The sequence below is a fragment of the Dromiciops gliroides genome, chromosome 2, assembly GCF_019393635.1.
Source record: "Dromiciops gliroides isolate mDroGli1 chromosome 2, mDroGli1.pri, whole genome shotgun sequence".
NCBI classification, from domain to species: Eukaryota; Metazoa; Chordata; class Mammalia; order Microbiotheria; family Microbiotheriidae; genus Dromiciops; species Dromiciops gliroides.
Window position 1 is genome coordinate 506,508,028 of NC_057862.1, and position 21,508 is coordinate 506,529,535.

Below are 21,508 nucleotides of genomic sequence, written 5' to 3' on the forward strand. Positions count from 1 at the left end.
TGATCTTAGGCAATTCCAAAGACATAATAGAAATCCCTGTCCACAACCAGAAAAAAGAACTATGGAGTCGAATGCAGATCAAAGTATACTATTTTCACTTTATTTGTTGTTGTTTTTTTTCTTTCTGGTGTTTTTTCTCTTTTTGCTCTGTTTCTTCTTTACTACATGACTAGTATGGAAATATGTATAATATGATTTTATCTATTCTATATCTATATACACACCCACACACATATATGCATATTACACACATATGATGTGGGCTGGAATTTGGGGTCAAATTGATCGTGAGTCATCCCCAAAAGTATTACAAGACTCAGTGATTTCAGTTTCCAAGTTTTATTGCAATACTGTAGGTGACCACAGGGAGAGAACCAGAATATTGGAAAGGTATCTCTCGAATAAGGAAAGGAAAGACAGTTATATTTTATAGTATGGACAAATTGATTATCAGTCAAGTGTATGAGGCCGCATTTGAACTCAGGAACTCCCGAATCCAGGGGCCGGTGCTTTTATGCACTGTGCCACCTAGCTGCCCCCCTTGGGTTTTTCTATTAACCCTTTTTTGCCTCCTACATCACACACACATATAAAACACCTATATCTGATTGTTTGCCAGCTGGGGAGGGAGGAGGAAAGGGAGGAAGGAAGAAAAAATTTGGAACCTCAAAATCTTACAAAAATGAATGTTGAAAGCAATTTTTACATGTAATTGAAAAATACAATAAAATCTACTAAGAAAAAAAAAGGCTTACTTAAAAAGGCCACGGTCTCCCTCTGCATCTAGGGCCATCTCCAGTCATTCTGATAGCTATCTTCAGTCATCCCTGATGTATGCTTACCAATGGATCCAGATGGCTCCAGAGGAGAGTGAAGCTGGTGACTTTGCATACACAGCCCTGCCTCACTTATATCCAATTCACCTCCCCGATGTTATGATGACAAATAACAACTTTTCCTCTGACAAAAATTCCTGCCCATTTCCCAAGTTATTGGCACTTATTATTTAGTAATAGCTTAAAATTAAATGGTTGTTAATTTAAAATGTGCTTACAACACATCCATCTCAGAGGAAAGTTAAGCAAAAAATTAAGAAAGCAATCAGATCGTATTGCTTCAGTTTATTAGGTGTGGTAGAGAAAAGATTAGATAAGTAGGGAAACTAGGTGGCGAAGTGGATAGGGCACTGGCCTTGGATTCTGGAGGACCTGAGTTCAAATTCGGCAGCAGACACTAAACCACTTACTAGCTGTGTGAACCCTGGGCAAGTCACTTACCCCAATTGCCTCACAAAAAAAAAAAAAAGATTAGATAAGTAAAACATCTGTGTCACAAGATAAGTTCTTTGGAGGAGTACAAAACAAAGGGAGGTTTTAAAAGAGTGTTCCAATTCAGGAATTAGGAAAGGCCCCCTAGAGAAGCTAGCTTTTTAATTTTTTCAATTCGTACAGTAAAGGCTCTATAGGATTATTCAACTATTGAAATGTACACTGAGAATAATTTCAAGCATTCCACCACCCAGGGAATGTGAGCAAAGGAATGGATTCTATTGATCAGAGCCCAGACCAGCTTCAAGATTGTGGTAGGTGGCTCCTCCCAGTAATTACTCAAATATTCAACTGAGCCGGAGTTTCAGACACCAACCCATTGGCCCCAGGCCTTTCCCTTCGTTTCACCTCTTTGCTCCTCCCTGCGCTTGCCCGTCCTACCTAGCTCCTTTTCCTTATCTCTTCCTTTCTGGGAAGTGGAGTTCTGAAGCCACAGAGAAATGGAAGCTCTGAGTGCACGTAGGTATACGAACTTAGCTGGCACAGGTCATAGTTGTTTTTCATTTCATTTTTTTTTTTAAGGTAGGTTTTGCAATTGGCTGTTTTGCCCTCCCCAGTTCTCTCTTTGCCAGTGTCGCAAATCCCTATAGTGGAGAGGTGGATAGGCCCTCCGCCTTCTAAAAGGAATCAGTGGTGTGTCTATGAGATTTGCCGGATTTTAAAAAAGGCGGGGGTGGGGGGAGATCACAGCATTCTAGATTTAGAGCTGGAAGGGAAAGTTTTGTGTCAAATCAAGCGGAGTACGTGACCAGTGTAACAAATGGTTCTTTCACCCAGGAGTATTTAATGGCCAGGAAGTTTAGACAGGTCAGGTGCGTCCCGTGCCTTTACCTGCTCCAGGTAAGCAGATCTTTGGGGACCTTCCCTTATTTTGGGAGGCGGAGCTGAGCAGAGTTGCAGCTAGAGTAGAGAGGATTTCTTCCTCTTCCTTTCAGTATGTTTTGAGACTGTGGAAGGGGTTCTGCGAGTCACAAGTAAGTGTAGGTCTTTGGGCAAGGTATGGAGTGAATATTAGAATATTAACTTGACTCAGCCGAGGGTTCTGTGCACTGGGGTGGGGTTGGAGAGCTAATTCCCTTTGGATTCTTTATGTCGATGATTACGATATTATTTCTCAACTTTTAAAAATCATTCTCAAAGTGTGTAAACTTTATGCAGGTGAAAGAAATGTTTCCCAAGCCATGCTGAATTCCAGGATCCGTGGTGGGCTTAACTTCTTGGGGCCGGGGGCAGGAATAATTGATGTTTTGGACACTAATGCTTTATTTGCAATAAGTTTGTATTAGAGTTTGCTTTTAATATCTTCATGAAATGTTGACTGATAACGCCTTAAATATTCTTGTTACATTTCCCTCCTATGGTATTATTGCCATCATTATGATTATTGGCCCGCATTCTCAAAGCTTTCAAAGAACCCTGGGATTTTAAAGTTGTAAGTTACTTGGTGTCCACTCTCCCAATAGATTGTAAGCTTCTTGAGAGCAGGGTTATGCCAAATTTAGTCTTGTATACACCTGAACTCAGAGGGATGAAATCATAAAGTCACAGAAAATAGCTGCAAGTGCTATAGTCCAACTGCCTGATTTTAAAGGTTTACCCAAGTTCAGTGGAATCTTTTGACTTCTTAGTCCAACCCTTTGTTTTCAGTCTGTTACAGAATACTTCTCTGTGACTTTCCCAGTTCACTTTGCCTTATTGTAAACTAACTTGAATGTTGCATTGGCATTAACTATAGTACAGGATTTGAAGGAAAATATCAATTAGCCTCAGTTTCCAATGACTGGAAAATGAGGAGGTCAGTCTGAGGTCTCTCTCAGGTACACACTAATCCTGTACTTGAGCCATTGAAGATAGCTTTTAAAGTGCTTGGTGTTGGCCTTATGCATATCATGGTCTAACTAAATACAGTATTTGTCTTCCAATGTGCTATAATTAATAGTTCTTTTGACAAGGAGACAAGAACTTCCCTTATCTAGATTTGTTCTGTTGGAATAATAAATTGTTCTATGCAGATTTTGTTGAAGCAACAGGATGAGGATTTTGTTTGTTGTATTTATCTTTTTTCTTTTTTGCTTTAGCCTTGTAACATACCCATTTAGCAAACTTGCTTTTGTATTTGAGCTGATAAATAAGAAAATACTTGCATTAATTATGATATACTCAAAATCTGTGCTTATGTAGTTCAAGGAAACACTGGCTACTGGCTGAAAGTGGTATTTACTCTGCTGTTCTGTCCTTTATTGAAATGACTGGGAGGGTGACTAACTACTAATGTGTTTTCAAATTACTGTGTTGAGTTTAAAACAACCAACCTAGGTATAGCTTCCATCCTGTTTGTCACGTTTTAAATTTATTAAGTAAGAAGGGCAACCTGGTGATAATGAGTTCCTGCAATATTTAGGAATCTTTCTGTAGCAGCATGTACACCATCCCCTTTTCTGAATGCAGATTCAAAACAAAAACAAACAAATCCTTCCCTACTGTGATCCGGACTACTTGTTTTATTTAAAGCAGTTTTCAAGCTAAGATTTTCACTAAATAGAAGTAAAGCTTTGGTTTTTCAATATGAAGAGAGCTGATATACGTTAAAGGGAACCTGTGAATTAGCCTCATGGTGTATTGGGAAACAAAACAAATTTGCATTTCAAAGACATGCTTCAAATCCTTCCTCTTTTAACTTGCCGGCTATGTGATCTAGGCTAGCCCCTCTGGATCTTGTTTTATTTTCTGCAGAAAGAAGCCTTTGGACTAAATGGATTCTTAGGGACCCTCCAACTCTGAAACACTGGTTCTAATTCTTTTTGTTTCATGGACCCTGCTTGGTCGACAGCTATTCCTCACTTTTCTCTTAGACAGTCTTAGTATATATCTTTTTTAAAATTAAATTTTATTTTATTTTCAGATTTACATCTCTCACTTCTCAACCACCCTATCCTCCTTAAGAGAAAACATGAAAAACAAAATCGCTGTGACAAACTGTCCTAAACTAATCTTTGAGATGGTAAAATCCCTGAACACCATGATCATGGAAACAGATCCTCCTGCAACTCAAAACTAGAGAATGTCGAATTCTTCAATTACATAAATAGAGATGTTTGGTACTATTACTTTCTTGGATATCACTCCCAGTTTTCCTAAAGACTCATAGCCCCTAGAAGGAATCTCTGTTCTAAAACCTTCTCCTATAAGCCAGGACCATATCTAGAACATTCTAGGTAGATGAGAATTTATTCATTTAAAATATCATTTTCCGGGGGCAGCTAGGTGGCACAGTGGAATAAAGCACCGGCCTGATTTCAGGAGGACCTGAGTTCAAATCCGGCTCAGACACTTGACACTCATAGCTGTGTGACCCTGGGCAAGTCACTTAACCCTCATTGCCCTGCAAAAAACAAAACAAAACAAAATATCATTTTCCACAAGAAGGCAATTACCTAACCTACCTTGATTGCCCATCGGAATGTTTCACAATCCCAACTGTTTGGAAATTATTTTTTAAATGCTGTTGAAGTTTAAATTCAATTCTTTTTAGTCCTCAGTAGAGATGAAGAATAGCTGGTCACAACATCTGGATAAATTGCATGTCCAACATGACATACTAGAAAATACTGAATTGGAAATTAGGCATCCTAGATTTTATTCTTTGTTCTGTTCCTTTGTAGCATATGAACTTAAACCAGTCACTTGTTCTTTCTAACTCAGTTTCTTCATCTGGTAAATGGGGACAATGATGATGATGATAGTAACTCTAGTTTCTACAGCACCTTTATGTGTTGGGTACTAAGTGCTTTACAAATACTTCATTTTGGATCTTCACAAAAGCCCTGGAAGGTAGGTGCTATTATTATCCTCATTTTACAGTTGAAGAAAACTGTAGCAGAGACCAAGTGATTTGCCCAAGATCACACAGCTAGTAAGTATCTTAGTGCTGCTTTTCCTATCTTAGAGGGGTTGTGAAAAGATCAAATGAAAATGATGCTGGGAAAGTACTTTGAAATGCAAATGCAAGATAATTTGTCTTATTTGAAGTCTATAGTTATCTTTCAGGTAGTTTAAAATATTTCTGTTTCAAACCATTTGTAATTACGTGTGTTTTCTTTTGAGTTATATCCAAGTTGCCCTTAGTCCCTCCTGAGATATAGAATCCAACCTAGATTCTAGCTTGATCATTTTAAGAGGCTCATAAGACACTTCTTTTTGCATATCTTTATGTTTCCTTTCTCTTTTTAAAAATAACATATGTTGGATGTGACATTGTGGGGAGTGGAAATAACAGGGGAAGTGGGGTCAGAAGGTGGGGATTCAATCCCAATACTGTTATTTACTATTCATATGACTTTGGGCTAGGTTTCATTCTCTGGGTTACAGTTTCCTCATTAGTAAATGAGAGGGATTGACTAGTTTAATATCTGAAGCCCCTTCAGATTTAAGTCAAATGACTGATCATTTGTATTCATTTTGTGGGCCCACTGTTTCTGCTTACATTGTTTTCATTTATATTTACAAATCCTATAATGGGATTTGTGCAGTTTGTTCTTTGTTCCAAGCATGCCTCCTCTGTTCTTGTTCCAACACAGCTTTGTTTGATTCTGTTCTAACCACTTTACCCATTTCCAACTCCCTTGTTAAGCCCTTATTTTCAGTTTGGGATTTAGAGCTGAAAAGAGACCTAGAGATAATCTTGCCCAATTCTCTCATTTTATAAATGGAAAACTGGTAATCCAAAAAGTCGAATTAGGTAGCTCACCCAGTCCTATATGTATTAGAGTAGGAGAACTGAGATTAGAATCTGACTTCAAATCTAGGGCTCCTTCTGCTATATTGTGATGATTTTCTACTGATCTGGTTTGATCTTGGGAAGAGCTGACCTTGGGCCTGCTGGGGTTGGCCAATAGAGCCATTTCCTTTTCCACTTAGGGGTCCTAGCCATGTAGTTTGGATTGGACTCAGTTAACAATAGGATGAGGATGAGCTGAATGCAGTAAAAAGCACACAGGACTCGGAATTAGTGGACTTGGGTTTGAATCCCAGTTTTGCCACTTAGTACCAGTGTAACTTAGGTCAAGTTACTTCAATTCTCTGAGCCTCAGATCCTCTTTTGCAAAATGAAGGGGTTGGACCAGATGACTATAAGATCTCTTTCAACTCTAAATCTGCAATCCTATGAAATTATTTATAAAAGGTGTTTTATAAATCTCTGCCTTAAATGGTTTACTGTATATAATCGGGTTTTTGATTTAAGGTCATTATTACTATTATGAATTATTACACTATAGTGAGACCTTTAGGGATTTTTAATTAAGGACATAGCCGCTATTTCCCCCTAAAACTATAGAACTATTCTTGGAGGACCGCTAGGTGGTGCTGTGGATAGAGCAATGGCCCTGAAGTTGAGAGGACCTGGGTTCAAATATGACTTCAGACACTTCGTTAGGTGTGTGACCCTGGACAAGTCACTTAACCCCAATTGCCTTAAACATCCAGGGCCATCTCCAGTGGTCCGGATGTATATCTTGCCACTGGACGCAGATGACTCTGCAGAAGAGATTAAGGGTGGTGACCTTACACAGTCCTCCTTCACTTAAATCCAATTCAGTGCAAGTCATGACATCACCCTGATGTCATGGTCCTCTTAGAGAATGGACAAAACAACAACTGTGCTATACTTGGTATTTCTTTGTTCACAACCCTGCCCTTCCAGGGGCATAATGGTTCATTCATCACAAATCTGTACTTCTGTCTTTCTTTGAAAACTAGATCTCTTTTTGGTTTAAAAAGCAAAGAATAATAATAACAACAACAGAAAGCAGCTCTCAGGAGTGGAAATAATACTGGGCTCAAAGTAAAAACAAAAATCTGCAGTCAAATACTAGCTTCAACACTCTGTGACCTTGGGAAATCATGACCTTTCTGGGCTTTGTTTTCCTTCTGTGTAAAATGAAGACACAGCATTAGATGGTCTCTGTAGTCCTTTCTAGATCTAACAAAGTGCTGGTTACTCACCTACTTCTACTTCTAATCTCTTCTACCCTTTTTGCAGCCCACTGATTTCTTCTCATTCTCTTTGTCTTTTTCATTTCTGAATTTGCGCTGTTTCAGATGTTTCAGGTTGCCAAAAAAAGGTGATCTCTGACTAACTGAGGTATTGCAGTGTTATTCTTTCTAATTGCTTGTTTTAAGTTCCCCTTTCTAAACCAAATGGTAATTGGATTCAGAGCTGAACAATTCCTTACAGACTGCCTCATCTAACTCCCTCATTTTATAGATGAGGGCTAAGGTCCAGAGACATTGCTGCCATGTAGGTAAGCATTGGAGGCAGGATTCTAACCCAGGTATTTCCTCATTCTGGGTTCGAGTTTATTTCTGCTACAATACTCTGTCTCTAATGAAGAGACTAATTGTGCCTTTTCACCACAGCTAATTGAGTTGACGCTGTTTATGAGGGAATAAGCTTAGTTGCTTCTCATGAAGTGGGATGAAAAGGCATGGGTAGGTTGAAATAGTCATTTTTATATATGAGTAGTGTACAACTTAAAAAAAAAATTAATATGTACCACCTCAGTAGAGCAGCTAGGTGGTATAATGGATGGAGTGTTGGGCCTGGAGTCAGGAAGACTCATTTTCCTGAATTCGAATCCTACTTCAGATACTTACTAGCTGTATAACCCAGGACAAGTCATTTAACCTTTATTTGCCTCAGTTTCCTCACCTGTAAAATGAACTGAAGAAGGAAATGGCAGACTACTCCCATTATTTTTGTCAAGAAAACTCCAACTGGAGTCACGAAGAGTTGAACGTGACTAAAAATACTCAATAACAGCACCTCATTAGCGCTAAGCTATGATTCCCACTCATGGGTAGACTGGGTATCAGAGGGAAATTTACTTCTCCTCTTAGGATTCTATCATGAGGTACTCTTGAGAGATGGTAGTTCATAAGTCCCCATCCACTATATTTCCTAATGTTGACTGACTTTTATATCAGTTTTTTTTTAACAGAAGGGTATTTTCTTTTTTCTTTTCTTTTTTACTTTTCCAACTGATTTTTCAAATCATAAAAGTATTTTATTATTTTCTAGTTATATGTAGAGATAGTTTTCAACATTTGTTTTTGTAAGATTTCTAATTGCAAATTTTTCTCCCTTTCTTCCTCCCCCCTTCCCAAGACAGCAAGCAATCTGATATAGGTTATATATGTACAATCACATTAGAAATATTGCTACATTAGTTATGCTGTGAAAGAAGACTCAGAACAAAATGGAAAAACCTCAAAAAAGAAAAACAAACCAAAAAAAAAAAAGTAGAAACATTATGGTTCAATCTGCATGTATATTCCACAGTTCTTTTTTTTTTTTGGCTGGGCAGTGAGGGTTAAGTGACTTGCCCAGGGTCACACAGCTAGTGTCAAGTGTCTGAGGCTGGATTTGAACTCAGGTCCTCCTGAATCCAGGGCCAGTGCTTTATCCACTGTTCGACCTAGCTGCCCCTCCACAGTTCTTTTTTCTGGATGTGGAGAGCATTTTCCATTATGAGTCCTTTGGAAATATCTTAGACCATTGTATCACTGAGAAGAGTTAAGTCTATCACAGTTGACCATCACAAAATGTTGTTGATACTGTGTACAATGTTCTCCTGGTAGAAGGGTATTTTCTGAGAAGGCATAGAAAGGATAGGAGATACAGAGCTATTCCCCTCCCCCCCTCCCTAAACCAAGGAGCACCTTTTTCCCTTGTGCACACAAGATCATTGGGGTTAATGAGCTTAAAATTACAAGTGAGATACATGTCCCTAGAACAAATGGGGCAGAAGGGCTCCTCATGACTCTAAGCCCTGGCCATTCTTTTCTCCTTGGTAAAGACTCTATCAAATTCACTCAGAAGCCACCAGAAAAGAGCCAGTGAGATCATCCCTCCTAAAATTTGTATTCACGCTCCATTCTAGCTCAGCCTTTCCTATAATATCAGTTCTCCCTACTCTTTCCTCATCCAGAGAAGACTTTTTGCCACTCCACAGTACCAGCTCCTCCTCAGTCACTCATGATCAGAAGAAGGATAACCAAGACATCAAGTTGTCAATTAAAAGCAGACGGGGAATATTGCATATGTTCTGTATAACTCACCAGGAAGGGCAAATTTTAGCATGTTCCTTAAACTGGACCTTCATTAGACAGTAAGCCTTTTGCAAATACAGTATAGAAATGTTCTAGCATCTCTTAATCATAAATAAGTGGTTCACAAAAAACTCTGGTTCTGGAGTCTTAGGACCTTTACTCAAATCCCTCCTCTGCCTGTGAGTTCTTGGATAAGTCACTTTGCCTCTTTGTGCTGCCTCAGTTTCCTCAAGTGTAAAATGAAGGGCTTGTATTAGATGTCCTCTGAGGTCCTTCCAGCCCTAAATTTATGATCCTATATATGATAATGAATAAAAGAATATGAAATATTATCAGTTATAAATAATTTTTGTCAGAATGTCCCTTCTTCCAACTCTTTCTGCATATTTTATCATTTGATTACCTTTGCACTTTCTACAGCATTCTTTTATTTTTTCCCAGTGACTTTTTAGTATATGATATAAATAAATATGAAATCCAGTCATATCATGCAGCTGCTCTTGCTCAAGTACAAACTACGTAAACATGCAATGTGCTTTTTTATTTCTAAGATTAATTCTTCCCCAAGCTATTTCCATTTAGCATCCCTTGAAATCTATATTTTTGTGCTTCTGTGCTAAACTCAAAAAAGGAAGAAAACAGCTTTTCCAAGCATTGACTACATCATTTAGTTGTTACTCAGCTCTAGCAGCTCAAAGAATTGCTCAGATGAATGTGAAGGGATGGCTTCTGACAGAATGTGCTCTGGTGGGGGGAAGACTTTGCAAAAACAGTTAGATGATTTCAGTTCCTATTGGATCTTAGAGTGAATCCCACATGCTGCATTTACAGCAGTTAGCATGAATAAATTAAGAGCAAAAAAATACATTTCCTCTTATCCTTAGCACAAGATAATTGCTCTAAATTGGGCTGTTTCACCAAAGAATAAAATTATGTGCTACAGGAATACCTTTGCTAATGCAGAAAGTGATCTTTTTTTTCTCCTTACCCCTACTACCTCAGGGAAAAAACAAACAAGCAAAAAACGTGAATGAAAAGTCACTGTAGCCTGTGATATCTGTTTTCATGTTTATTTATTATAAAGGTCAACACAAATATTCAAATAAACCTGTGAATGCATATATATGAATGTTCCTTCCAGTTATGTAGCTCACAATGCATCTATGCCCATTCATCCCAAGAGACTCCGTCATAGCTTTCCATTATTTAGATCCACCCAACCTGCTTGGGGCCACCCTTGCTTTCTTTTAATATTCCAAGGGTATGAGTGAAGCACATGTTATCCCTCACTTTCAACACATGCCAATCTCGCCATCTTTTTTAATCCTACATGTCTGCAACATCCTTAGACTCAGCTTTTCTTTGTATTTCCTTATTTGTTATGTGTTGCAATCTGCAGCATGATCTTTCAATTGCCCTAACTAAATTGTACTCATTTTTTAATTCTTTAGCAACCTTATGTAGAGATGTAGTGTTCCATGATTTGTGTCATAAAACATCTGGCCACTTGATCTTTTAATAAGTAGTGTGTCATTCAGACTATCAATGGGAAACGCATCAATCTTATACAGTTGCTTTACAAAGCAAAAGACTGTATGACTTTTGTTTATTCAGTGACTAAGTTAAATGTCATTGTGATGTCTTTTTGCAGACAGGATGTTACTATGCCAATGTCTCAACTAATTTAAAAGGCTAAAATGAAGATTATATTTAATCATATTATTTTCTATTTTGTATAGTGCTTCTTTAAACTTTCTTAAGTGCTTGCACATCCATAATCTCATTGGAGCCTCATAACAATATTGAGAAGGAGAAATCGTCCCCATTTTACAGATGAAGAAATAGAGGCTCAAAAGATAAAATTTATCAGTTAACATGTATTTATTAACCATCTATTACATGCCAGACACTATGCTGAGAATATAAATACAAAGGATAAGATAAACCCTACTCACAATGAGTTTATATTCTATTGGGGGAAAAACAATTGCATATAAAATACAGCATAAATATAACGTTACTAAATACAAATATTTACAAAACAGATAACTGCTAGATAGTTTGGGAGGGAGAGCGCTAAATAGTTTACTTGAGTTCTCAACAGGTGCAGACTGGATCCTTGATGAGAAACCAGGTCTCTGCACTTCCAGCCCATTGTGCTCTCTCTTTTATACCTTAGTGTTATGGGGACCTTTCCTACTATTCTCTCTATATCTCCCATTGGCACATTACAAGCTACAAACTATTTAAAGTAAAAAGACCAAAGAACACTGGAGATTAGAATTATTCCAAAAATTGGTTGAGCTAACCTTTTGCCATAGAATTCAGAGACATGTTCTGAAAATCAATTTCTCACGGTGAGTAAATGAATTTTAACCTAAATTAACCAGATTAAAACATTTTTATTATCAAATGCCTCATGGAAAACTTTTAACTACTCTTCAGAAATTATATTAGTTTGTGTATTATATTTGCAAATCTGTTTTTTTGTTCCTCTAAAATTTTCAGGGTGCTTTTTTTCATTAACTTACTTTGTTGGCTTCATTAGAAGGCAGATAGTCTCTCTACTCTGCTGAGGTATAGTAAGAAGAAAGAATATTGAGCTTGTGGTGGTGATTCTGGCTCTGGCTAGTTCTGTAGTGATAAATCACTTGGCCTCCTCTAAATTTCAATTTTTATATCTTAAAATGGGGATAATAACCACTGTGCTACTTCAAGCTTTGTTCTGAGAAAAAGTTCTTTTGGAAATCTGGAAGCTCTAGAAACTTTGTATCCTGAACCACTTTAGCAGTCTGGTAAAACTTATGAATCTTTTCTCAGAATGTTTTTAAATGGATAAAATAAAATACATGTGATTACAAAGGGAACCATTTATTTTCCAATTGTTGTTTGCTATTGTTCAGTTATTTGAGTTGTCCACAACTCTTTGTGACCCCATCTGGGGTTTTCTTGGCAAAGATACTGGAGTGGTTTGCTATTTCCTTCTCCAACTCATTTTTATAGATGAGGAACTGAGGCAAACTGGGTTAAGTGACTTACCCAGGGTCACACAGCTGGTAAGTATATGAGGCCTGATTTGAATTAAGGAAGTCCTAGGAGTCTTCCTGACTCTATCCACTGCACCACCTAGCTGCCTGATTTTGAAAAATAGTTATCAAAATATTTTTAAAAAGCACAGTTCACAGAGCCCAGATTAAGAAGCTCTGCCCAAGAGAAAAATGAATTATTCTTACTCTCACCATTCCTACATAACATGGAAACATGACTATGGACTTAGAACTAGGGAAATGCAGAGGAAGGTAAAGGTTGGGAGTATTCTTCTGTGGTTCCTTGCTTCTATCTCAGGTAGTTTGTAGAAGGACTGATACATAGGCAACAGGATGAACCTACATTTCTCCCAGGTGAGCATGTCATTGGCACTGATTTTATTACTCATAAGTTCTGGAGATAGGATTTAAGTAATTTCATTGCATTCATTGATTTAGCCATGAGATTTTCAAAGTACATTTTTCTACTCTGGATGCTTGATAGGGTCCTTCCTAGGAACACATTACAAGTTCAAGTTACTTAGCTTGAGGTTTGGCAGTTATCCTCCCCTTTAAAAAAGAAACCAAATATTTATGGAGAATTTCCTTGATCTTTGACATCAAGATTCTTAGAACATTTCTGTGTGTTCAGATGCTGTTCACGTCTTCAAATGTATGTAGTTTTATGGGAATCTCCCATATTTTTCTGAAGGGGTCATAATAGATTGTAATAGCAAGACTGTTACTGATTTCTCTATATCCACCTAATATATAACCTTTGGTGAGGAGTAAAATAAATGTGGCAGAACCTTATAGCCTCTAGCAACTGGGAATAAGTATTAAACCCATGTTAAAGGCTCTCTGTGTTTTGAGAGAAATGTACCATATATTACTATAGACAAATGATATGATTTAACCAGCAATGTAACTCAATCATTGTGCTGCTTGAGATATTTTTTAAGAACTGGACTAAAAACAAACAAACAACAAAAAAAAAACACTTTAAAGCTTGACAAAAGTTCTCATGATAGGACTAATCTAGGTAAGTCAAACAATTGTCTGATGGCCCAAGAATACTATATCAGAGGGTAGTAGATAAAATTTATTATATCATAAATATAGATTTAGAAAAGCCCTCAGAGGTTATCTAGCACAGTCTTAGCCTTTAGCTCCAAGCTTTATGATCTACAATTATCTAAGTCTGGATCCGAATTTACAAATGGAAATGTTTTTTTCCCCACCCCTGTTTATGAAAGAGGCTATGACCTTTGCTACAGCAGGATGTTTGTACTGGGGGGCTCTCAACTGTGGAATTTGTTTCCTCTCTTGCTCTAACACATCCCTAGTTAAATAGCTTTGAAAAGCAGAAAACTTACCTTTTGTCCAACTGAATAATGTAGCCCACTATATAATTTTTAATGAAATAGCATTTTTGTATATTTTAATGGAAATCCAGACCTACATGTCACCTGAAAACCTTTGAGCTCTTGTATAGAAGAGCATAAAAAATAAAATGGAAAGAAGAGTTGTACTTTTATCCAATTTTTAGAGTTCTATTTTTATGTCACTATCACTAACAGATATACCCCATCCCCACAAGAACTTTCCCTTGCTACCAAAACACAAACATAAAAAAAAAAGTGATTACATCTAATGCAATATGCTATAGCATCCTCCCCATAGCAAATGGTCCTTTCTCCTTTTTTGTCACTGCCAAAGAAAGTTTCACAAAATTGGAAATGTACCTATAAAAACCCCCTCCAGGGCTACTTTCAAACTTCCCTCAACCCCAGAGGGTGGCTGACTGTTGCTCCCTTCAAATCTCTAGGGATCATCTTCAAGGGCTCCATTATATTTTCTAGTACTATAGTTCCTGATTCCCTACTAATGTATTGACTATACATTGATAACAATTAGCCAGTCATAGTTAGTTTTTGGAAATGATTTAGTAAGAAAGTATAGTAAGAATAGTTGGTACAAAAACTTTCTTCAAAAAGTCTTAGGCACACTCTCTAACAAGAACATATAAAGTTGGGGCAGCTAGGTGGCGCAGTGGATAGAGCACCGGCCCTGGAATCAGGAGTACCTGAGTTCAAATCCGGCCTCAGACGCTTAACACTTACTAGCTGTGTGACCCTGGGCAAGTCACTTAACCCCAATTGCCTCACTAAAAAAAAAAAAAAAAAAAACCAAAAAAAAAAAAACCCCCCCAAAAAAAAAAAAGAACATATAAAGTCCAGGGGAAAGTTGGATCAATATTTGAGAGTACATATAACGAAAAGATCCTACTTAGAGGGAAATCTTTCACTCCCTTTGCTGAGTAACTCTGAGCTGTGTGTAGTTCTGTGCTGCTCCACAAAGTTGAGACCCTTTGTAGAACCCTGAAGTTACATCTCTCTCTGCATATCTGCTTTATCTTTTCTCAGTTCCTAGGTGGATGTGTTATTTGTTACTGGGCCAGTCTTTTTTTTTTTTAATTAATAAAGTATTTTATTTTTTTTCCCGTTACATGTAAAGATAATTCTCAACTTTTGTTTATACAAGCATTCCAATTTCAGATTTTTCTCCCTCCCCCCCTCCCTCTCCCCTCCCCTAGACAGCAGGTAATCTGATATAGGTGTTTTATATATGTATGTATGTGTGTGTATATATATATATATATATATATATATATATATATATATATATATATATATATAAAATAACATTAATCCTATTTCTGCATTAGTTATAAAAGAAAAATCAGAGCAATGATGAAAAACCTCAAAATAGAAAAACATCAGCACCAAAAACAAAAGAAATAGTATGGTTCATTCAGTATCTATACTCCGCAGTTCTTTTTTTTCTGGATTTGGAGATCCTCTTCTTTCATGAGTTCCCTGGAACTCTTCTGTACCATTGCATTGGTGAGAAGAATATAGTCCATCACAGTAGATCAACACTCAATGTTGATGATACTGTGTACAATGTTCTTCTGGTTCTGCTCATCTCACTCATCATCAGCCAATGCAAGACCCTCCAGGTTTCTCTGAATTCCTCCTGCTCATCATTTCTTACAGCACAGTAGTATTCCATTGTATTCATATACCACAACTTGTCCAGCCATTCCCCAATTGATGGGTATCCCCTCAACTTCCAATTCCTTGCCACCACATAAAGAGCAGGTATAAATATTTTTTTTTTAGTGAGGCAATTGGGGTTAAGTGACTTGCCCAGGGTCACACAGCTAGTAAGTGTTATGTGTCTGAGGCCGGATTTGAACTCAGGTACTCCTGACTCCAGGACCGGTGCTCTATCCACTGCGCCACCTAGCCGCCCCCTATAAATATTTTTGTATGTGTGGGTCCCTTTCCCCTTTCCATGATTTCTTTGGGAAAAAGACCCAAAAGTGGTATTGCTGGGTCAAAGGGTATCACAGCTTTATCGCCCTTTGGGCATAATTCCAAATTGCTCTCCAGAATGGTTGGATCAGTTCACAGCTCCACCAACAATGCATTAGTGTTCCAATTTTTCCACCGCTTCTCCAACATTTATTATTTTACTTTTTTGCAATTTTAGCCAATCTGATAGGCGTCAGGTGGTACCTAAGAGTTGTTTTAATTTGCATCTCTCTAATCATTAGAGATTTAGAGCATTTTTTCATATGGGAATAGATAGCTTTGGTTTCTTCATCAGAAAACTGCCTGTTCATATCCTTTGACCATTTCTCAATTGGGGAATGACTTGGATTCCTATAAATTTGATTTAGTTCCCTATATATTTTAGAAATGAGGCCTTTATCAGAAGTATTGGCCATAAAAATTGTTTCCCAGCTTTCTGCCTCCCTTTTAATTTTGGATGCATTGCTTCTGTTTGTACAAAAATTTTTTAATTTAATGTAATCAAAATCATCCATTTTGCATTTTATAATATACTCTATCTCTTGTTTGGTCATAAACTGTTTTCCTTTCCAAAGATCTGATAGGTATACTATTCCTTTCTCTCCTAATTTACCTATGGTATCACCTCTTATGTCTAAATCATGTATCCATTTTGACCTTATTTTAATATAAGGTGTAAGATGTTGGTCTATGCCTAATTTCTGTCATACTATCTTCCAGTTTTCCCAGCAGTTTTTGTCATATACTGAGTTCCTATCCCAGAAGCTGGAGTCTTTGGGTTTATCAAACACTATATTACTAGTGTCATTTACAACTGTGTTTCCTGTCCCTAGCCTATTCCATTGATCCTCCACTCTATTTCTTAGCCAGTACCAGATAGTTTTGATGACTGACTGGGACAGTCTTAATGATGAAATAATTACTGAAGGGGGAAGGGAGAATGGGACACCGTGAGGTCACCCTCTTCTCCAACCCTTTGTAAGTCCTATGGTATGGGAATGGGGAAGGGTTGCATGGGAGTGCATGGGTTTAGAATATTTGTCTACTCAAAATACTATAGAAGCTTGATTTGCAAATCAATTTATGAAATAATGATCTTGCTGGAACTTTCTTCTCATAAAGAGAAACACTGATGTATGTCTGAATCTTTCAGCCAATCCCAACTAATTTCATAATCTAATTTCATCCAAAGCCTGGAAATACTTAACTCCTTGCTCCTAGTTTACTCTTTGATTAATTGATTAAATGTGAGTGTCTAAATGTTTTTAAAAACTTAGTTAAATAGGCATTCTCATCTGAGAAAGGTATCAAGGCATTGAGCATCTTGAAACACTCCCTTGTATCTGAAATGAGAAAGCTCTAGTCTTAAATGATAATTTGTTCAGTCATTTTCAAATTAATGGGTACCCCCTTAGTTTCCAAATAAACATATTTCTTACAAGGTATCTTTTTTGTCTAATATTTTTTTTTTAATGACGGGTGAAATGGAATGGAGAAAAAATCTTGTTAATTGAAAAAAAATTTAAAGAAAAATTTAGTCTTGATCCTAATCAATAGAGGCAAAAGGTACATTTCTTTTATCTTTTTTCTATAGCAAGGGCCACAATTAGATCACATATACTTTTGTTTAAAAAAAACAAAAACAACTGCACATTTCTTGTTCAGCCTAACAATGAAAATATAGGTCGGAAAACAAATATAACTCAGAAAACAAAATGCAAATTTTAGACTATTGGTGTATTTGTATATCAGTAGATATACAATAAAACATGAGTCTTGCAAACATACAAATTAAGCATTTAGTCCATCTCCTTTAAGAATCTCTTTTGACTGGGTATAACTGACTCCCACAGATTCTGTACCTGCCCCCCTCCCTAGCAGTCAGTGGTAGAAATGAAACACACAGTTGCTGAGAATTTGCTCCCTAATTCCAACATTCAGAATGAACTGATTGTATATTGGAAATTATCTTCTGATGGCTTCTTACTAAATCTTTTACTTGGATACTAGTAGAATATGATCTGGGGGGCGGGGGGCAGGGTAAGGAGGGTTAAGTGACTTGCCCAGGGTCACACAGCTAGTAAGTGTCAAGTGTCTGAGGCCATATTTGAACTCGGGTCCTCCTGAATCCAGAGCTGATGCTTTATCCACTGTGCCACCTAGCTTCCCGAATATGAAATTTTTTTTTTAATTATGTAATACAAGGCAAGATGAAAAGAGAATAAGAAACTCAAAACCAAAGGAACAATCCCTCCTTCCCCTGTAAGAAACCCCAAGGATGCAAGTACCTCAAGTTTTGAACTAGACAAAACCTTAGAAATCATCTTATAAAATCTAACCCTCTCAGTTTTATAGATGAAGAAACTGAGGCCTAAAGAGTAACTTGCTCAGGGGCGGCTAGGTGGCGCAGTGGATAAAGCACCGGCTCTGGATTCAGGAGTTCCTGAGTTCAAATCCGGCCTCAGACACTTGACACTTACTGGCTGTGTGACCCTGGGCAAGTCACTTAACCCCATTGCCCTGTAAAAAAAAAAAAAAAAGAGTAACTTGTTCAAAGTCACATAGCTTCTAAGTGGTAGAAATGGGATTTGAACCCAAGTCCTCTGACTAAAGTTATACCTTTCTTTTCTCTATTTCCTTTTTAGCTGTCTGTAAAAATATTAGGCTGGAAATTTTGCTGGCTTCTGTTTGTTGTTGTTGTTTTTTTGATTGGTTGTTTTTTGTTTTTGTTTTTGTGGTTGTTTTTCCTTAGACTGGCAAAGAGGTGATTGAATAAATTAATGGGTTTTGTTGTTGTTTTTTAGGAAAAATAATAGATTCTATTTGTGTATCAGTATCCATCTACCTTTGGCTGACTTCAGATAACTTCTGCCTCAGTTTTCCCATTTTAAAAGAGGATTTATACTCCTCAAAAGATTTTAAGATTTTCAGGTATTTGACATCATTAAGACTTCTTCATCTACTTAGACATAAAAGCGCTAAGATGAAATGAGAAGTGTAATTTGATGAAGTCCTGAGAAATGGATTTAAGCATTAATGAGGAGATAGATATGGAAAAGTAAAGTTTTAATATAGTTGTACTTAACTTTAAGGAAATTTTAAAAATAAAATTAGAATTTGTAGAATAGCTAAATTGCATGTTATTTATTTTGAGAAATATTTGGAATTTAGTTATTATTTTAAAAATTCACAAAATACCCTAGAGGATTTAAAATATGATTTCATTACCAAAAAAAAAAATCAGTTGATAGCATTTTAAAGCCCTCAAAAGAAGAAAATGGCAAACCACTCCAGTATCTTTGCCATGAAAACCCCAAATTGAGTCATGAATAGTTGAAAGTAACTAATTTGATAACACAACAATTTTAAGGGAAAAGGCAAATTTCTGCTAAGAAAAGCAGAATTTGGATCCCTTAATTTGCCGGTAAGGAGACATACCCAGGAAAAGGATTTTTAAAGTCCTAATGACTTAAGGGGTACTTGGAAGACAACTTCAAGGGGTGATTCAAATAATACAGGGCCATAGTATGGGCTCAAAATGAACAAATTCATTTTCTACACTTTACCACATTTTCTTCCCTGAAACTTGTTAATTGATTGATTCTATTCAAATCTGAATTACATGTCTTTGTTCTTCTTGTCCTTGCTGTCCCACTTTATCCATCCACCTCACCTTGTTCCCCGGAATATATCACCCCACATTCTGTAAGCTTCATTAAATAGATTTGACAGTGGAAGTAAATATAAGTGCTTATGTGCAACTCTTCCTACTGCTATCAGCAATATTATGATACAAAAAACAGTATAGTTTCTCTAAAAAACAACCACACAGAAAGAAAAAATGACTTCAGACCTTGAAGTATTGTGGTAATGACTCCAAATTATATACCTCATGGTTGCATATATGTAGCATGGTAAAGTAGAAAGAACACTGGTTTCAAACCATATCTGCCTCTGCCACTTGGTAGATGTGTGACCATGGTGAAAGTACTTCATTTTTTCAGGCTTCAATTTCCTCATTTGCAAAATGAGTGTTTGCATTACTTATATCCAAAGGTCATTTTGAGGATCATAAAGGTATAAGAATAAATTAGAGCTGAAACAAACCACAGATGCCATCTAGTGTAGCCTGTTGATTACACAGATGAAGAAACTGAGGCCCAAGGAAGATAAGTTACTTGCCCACAGCTACATAGGTAGTAATATTGGAGGTGACATTTGAACCAAGGTCTTCAGACTCCATAGCCAGTGTTCTTTCCATTATACCATACTGCCTAGATGACTTAGGTAAAATTCATTGTAACCATTAAACATTTTTATATTTATATTTTTAAGAATAAGAATAAAAATGCCACCATTTTCAAAAGAATATGTGCCTCTATATACATATATTGATGTCTAGATATATGTATATGCGTATATGTATTGATGTATGTATACACATATATACATATTCCTGAATTTTGCTAATAGGAGACTGCAAATTTCTACCCAGTTGTGACCATAGTTAGGTTTGAATTGTTTCAGTTAACACCCCTTTATCTGGTAGTCAATTGATTATATAATTTGACTTAGATGAAAAGATTTTTCAGTAGCATATACCCTCAGTATGTAGGGGTGATTGCACCCTAGTGTGTTTCACACATTTATCTTAAGCATGTTTTTGTGTTCAGTGGATAGAACATCATCAGACAAGAACTTGAATAATTTGTTGGGGAAGGTTATGTGACTACTCTAGGTGAATAGTATTATTCTCTACCCTATCAAATGAAATACTATATTTAAAAGCACTTCAAAAAATTGTTTTTCAGTCAAGTCTTTGTTACTATCCATGGAGTTTTCTTGGCAAAGGTACTGGAGTGGTTTGTCATTTCCTTCTCTAGTGGATTAAGGCAAACAGAGGTTAAGTGAGTTGCCCAATATCATACAACTAATAAGTACCTGAGGCTGGATTTGAACTCAGCTCTTCATGACTGGAGGCCTAACACTATCCACTGAGCCATCTAGCTGTCCTTATACTTTGTGTTTTGTTTGTTTGTTTGTTTGTTTTCCCCAAGGCTAATGAGGGTTAAGTGACTTGCCCAAGGTCACACAGCTAGTAAGTGTCAACTGTCTGAGGCCTGATTTGAACTGAGGTCCTCCTGAATCCAGGGCCAGTGTTTTATCCACTGTGCCACCTAGCTTCTCCCAGTCATACTTTAAAATGTATAAAACACTATCCATACTTTTCCTTTTAGATTTAATATTTCTTTAGGTATCGTGGGAAGCACATTTGACAGAAAGTTGAGACCTTGGTTTAGGATTCAGCTCTGCTTTTAACTAGCTGTGTGACTTGTAGCAAGTGATTTAACATTTTTAAGATTCATTTAATTGTCTGGTCTATGATACGTAGTTTTATAGATAACCAAAGAGTGTTCATAAGTAGATATAAATTGTATAGCTCCTGGGAATACATGGTAGATTTGGGTGCAGAATTGAACAAGAGAGCAAACTAGATTGACTTTGGAAAATTACCCAGTACTCTTAGGGATACAAAGCTTCTCTCTGAAGCAAACACCTATCTTTTAACATCCATATTATTCTGGTGATATTGTATGTATGGATGGTTACCAGCCTTGGAATAATAGCACCATCTCCCAAGAATTGGTTGAATTTCACCAAAAAG

The 21,508-nt window shown here is 36.9% G+C and overlaps 1 protein-coding gene across 1 annotated transcript in view; it reads left to right on the plus strand.

Annotated features, from left to right (window-relative positions):
• The first annotated feature begins 1,662 nt into the window (after positions 1–1,662).
• SH3YL1 (SH3 and SYLF domain containing 1) overlaps positions 1,663–21,508 on the plus strand; it is a 53,904-nt gene continuing 34,058 nt past the window's right edge. Inside the window, 1 exon segment of the mRNA XM_043987592.1 lies at positions 1,663–1,787. Within this exon segment, the coding sequence (XP_043843527.1) occupies positions 1,769–1,787 (19 nt within the window). The 5' untranslated portion in view covers positions 1,663–1,768.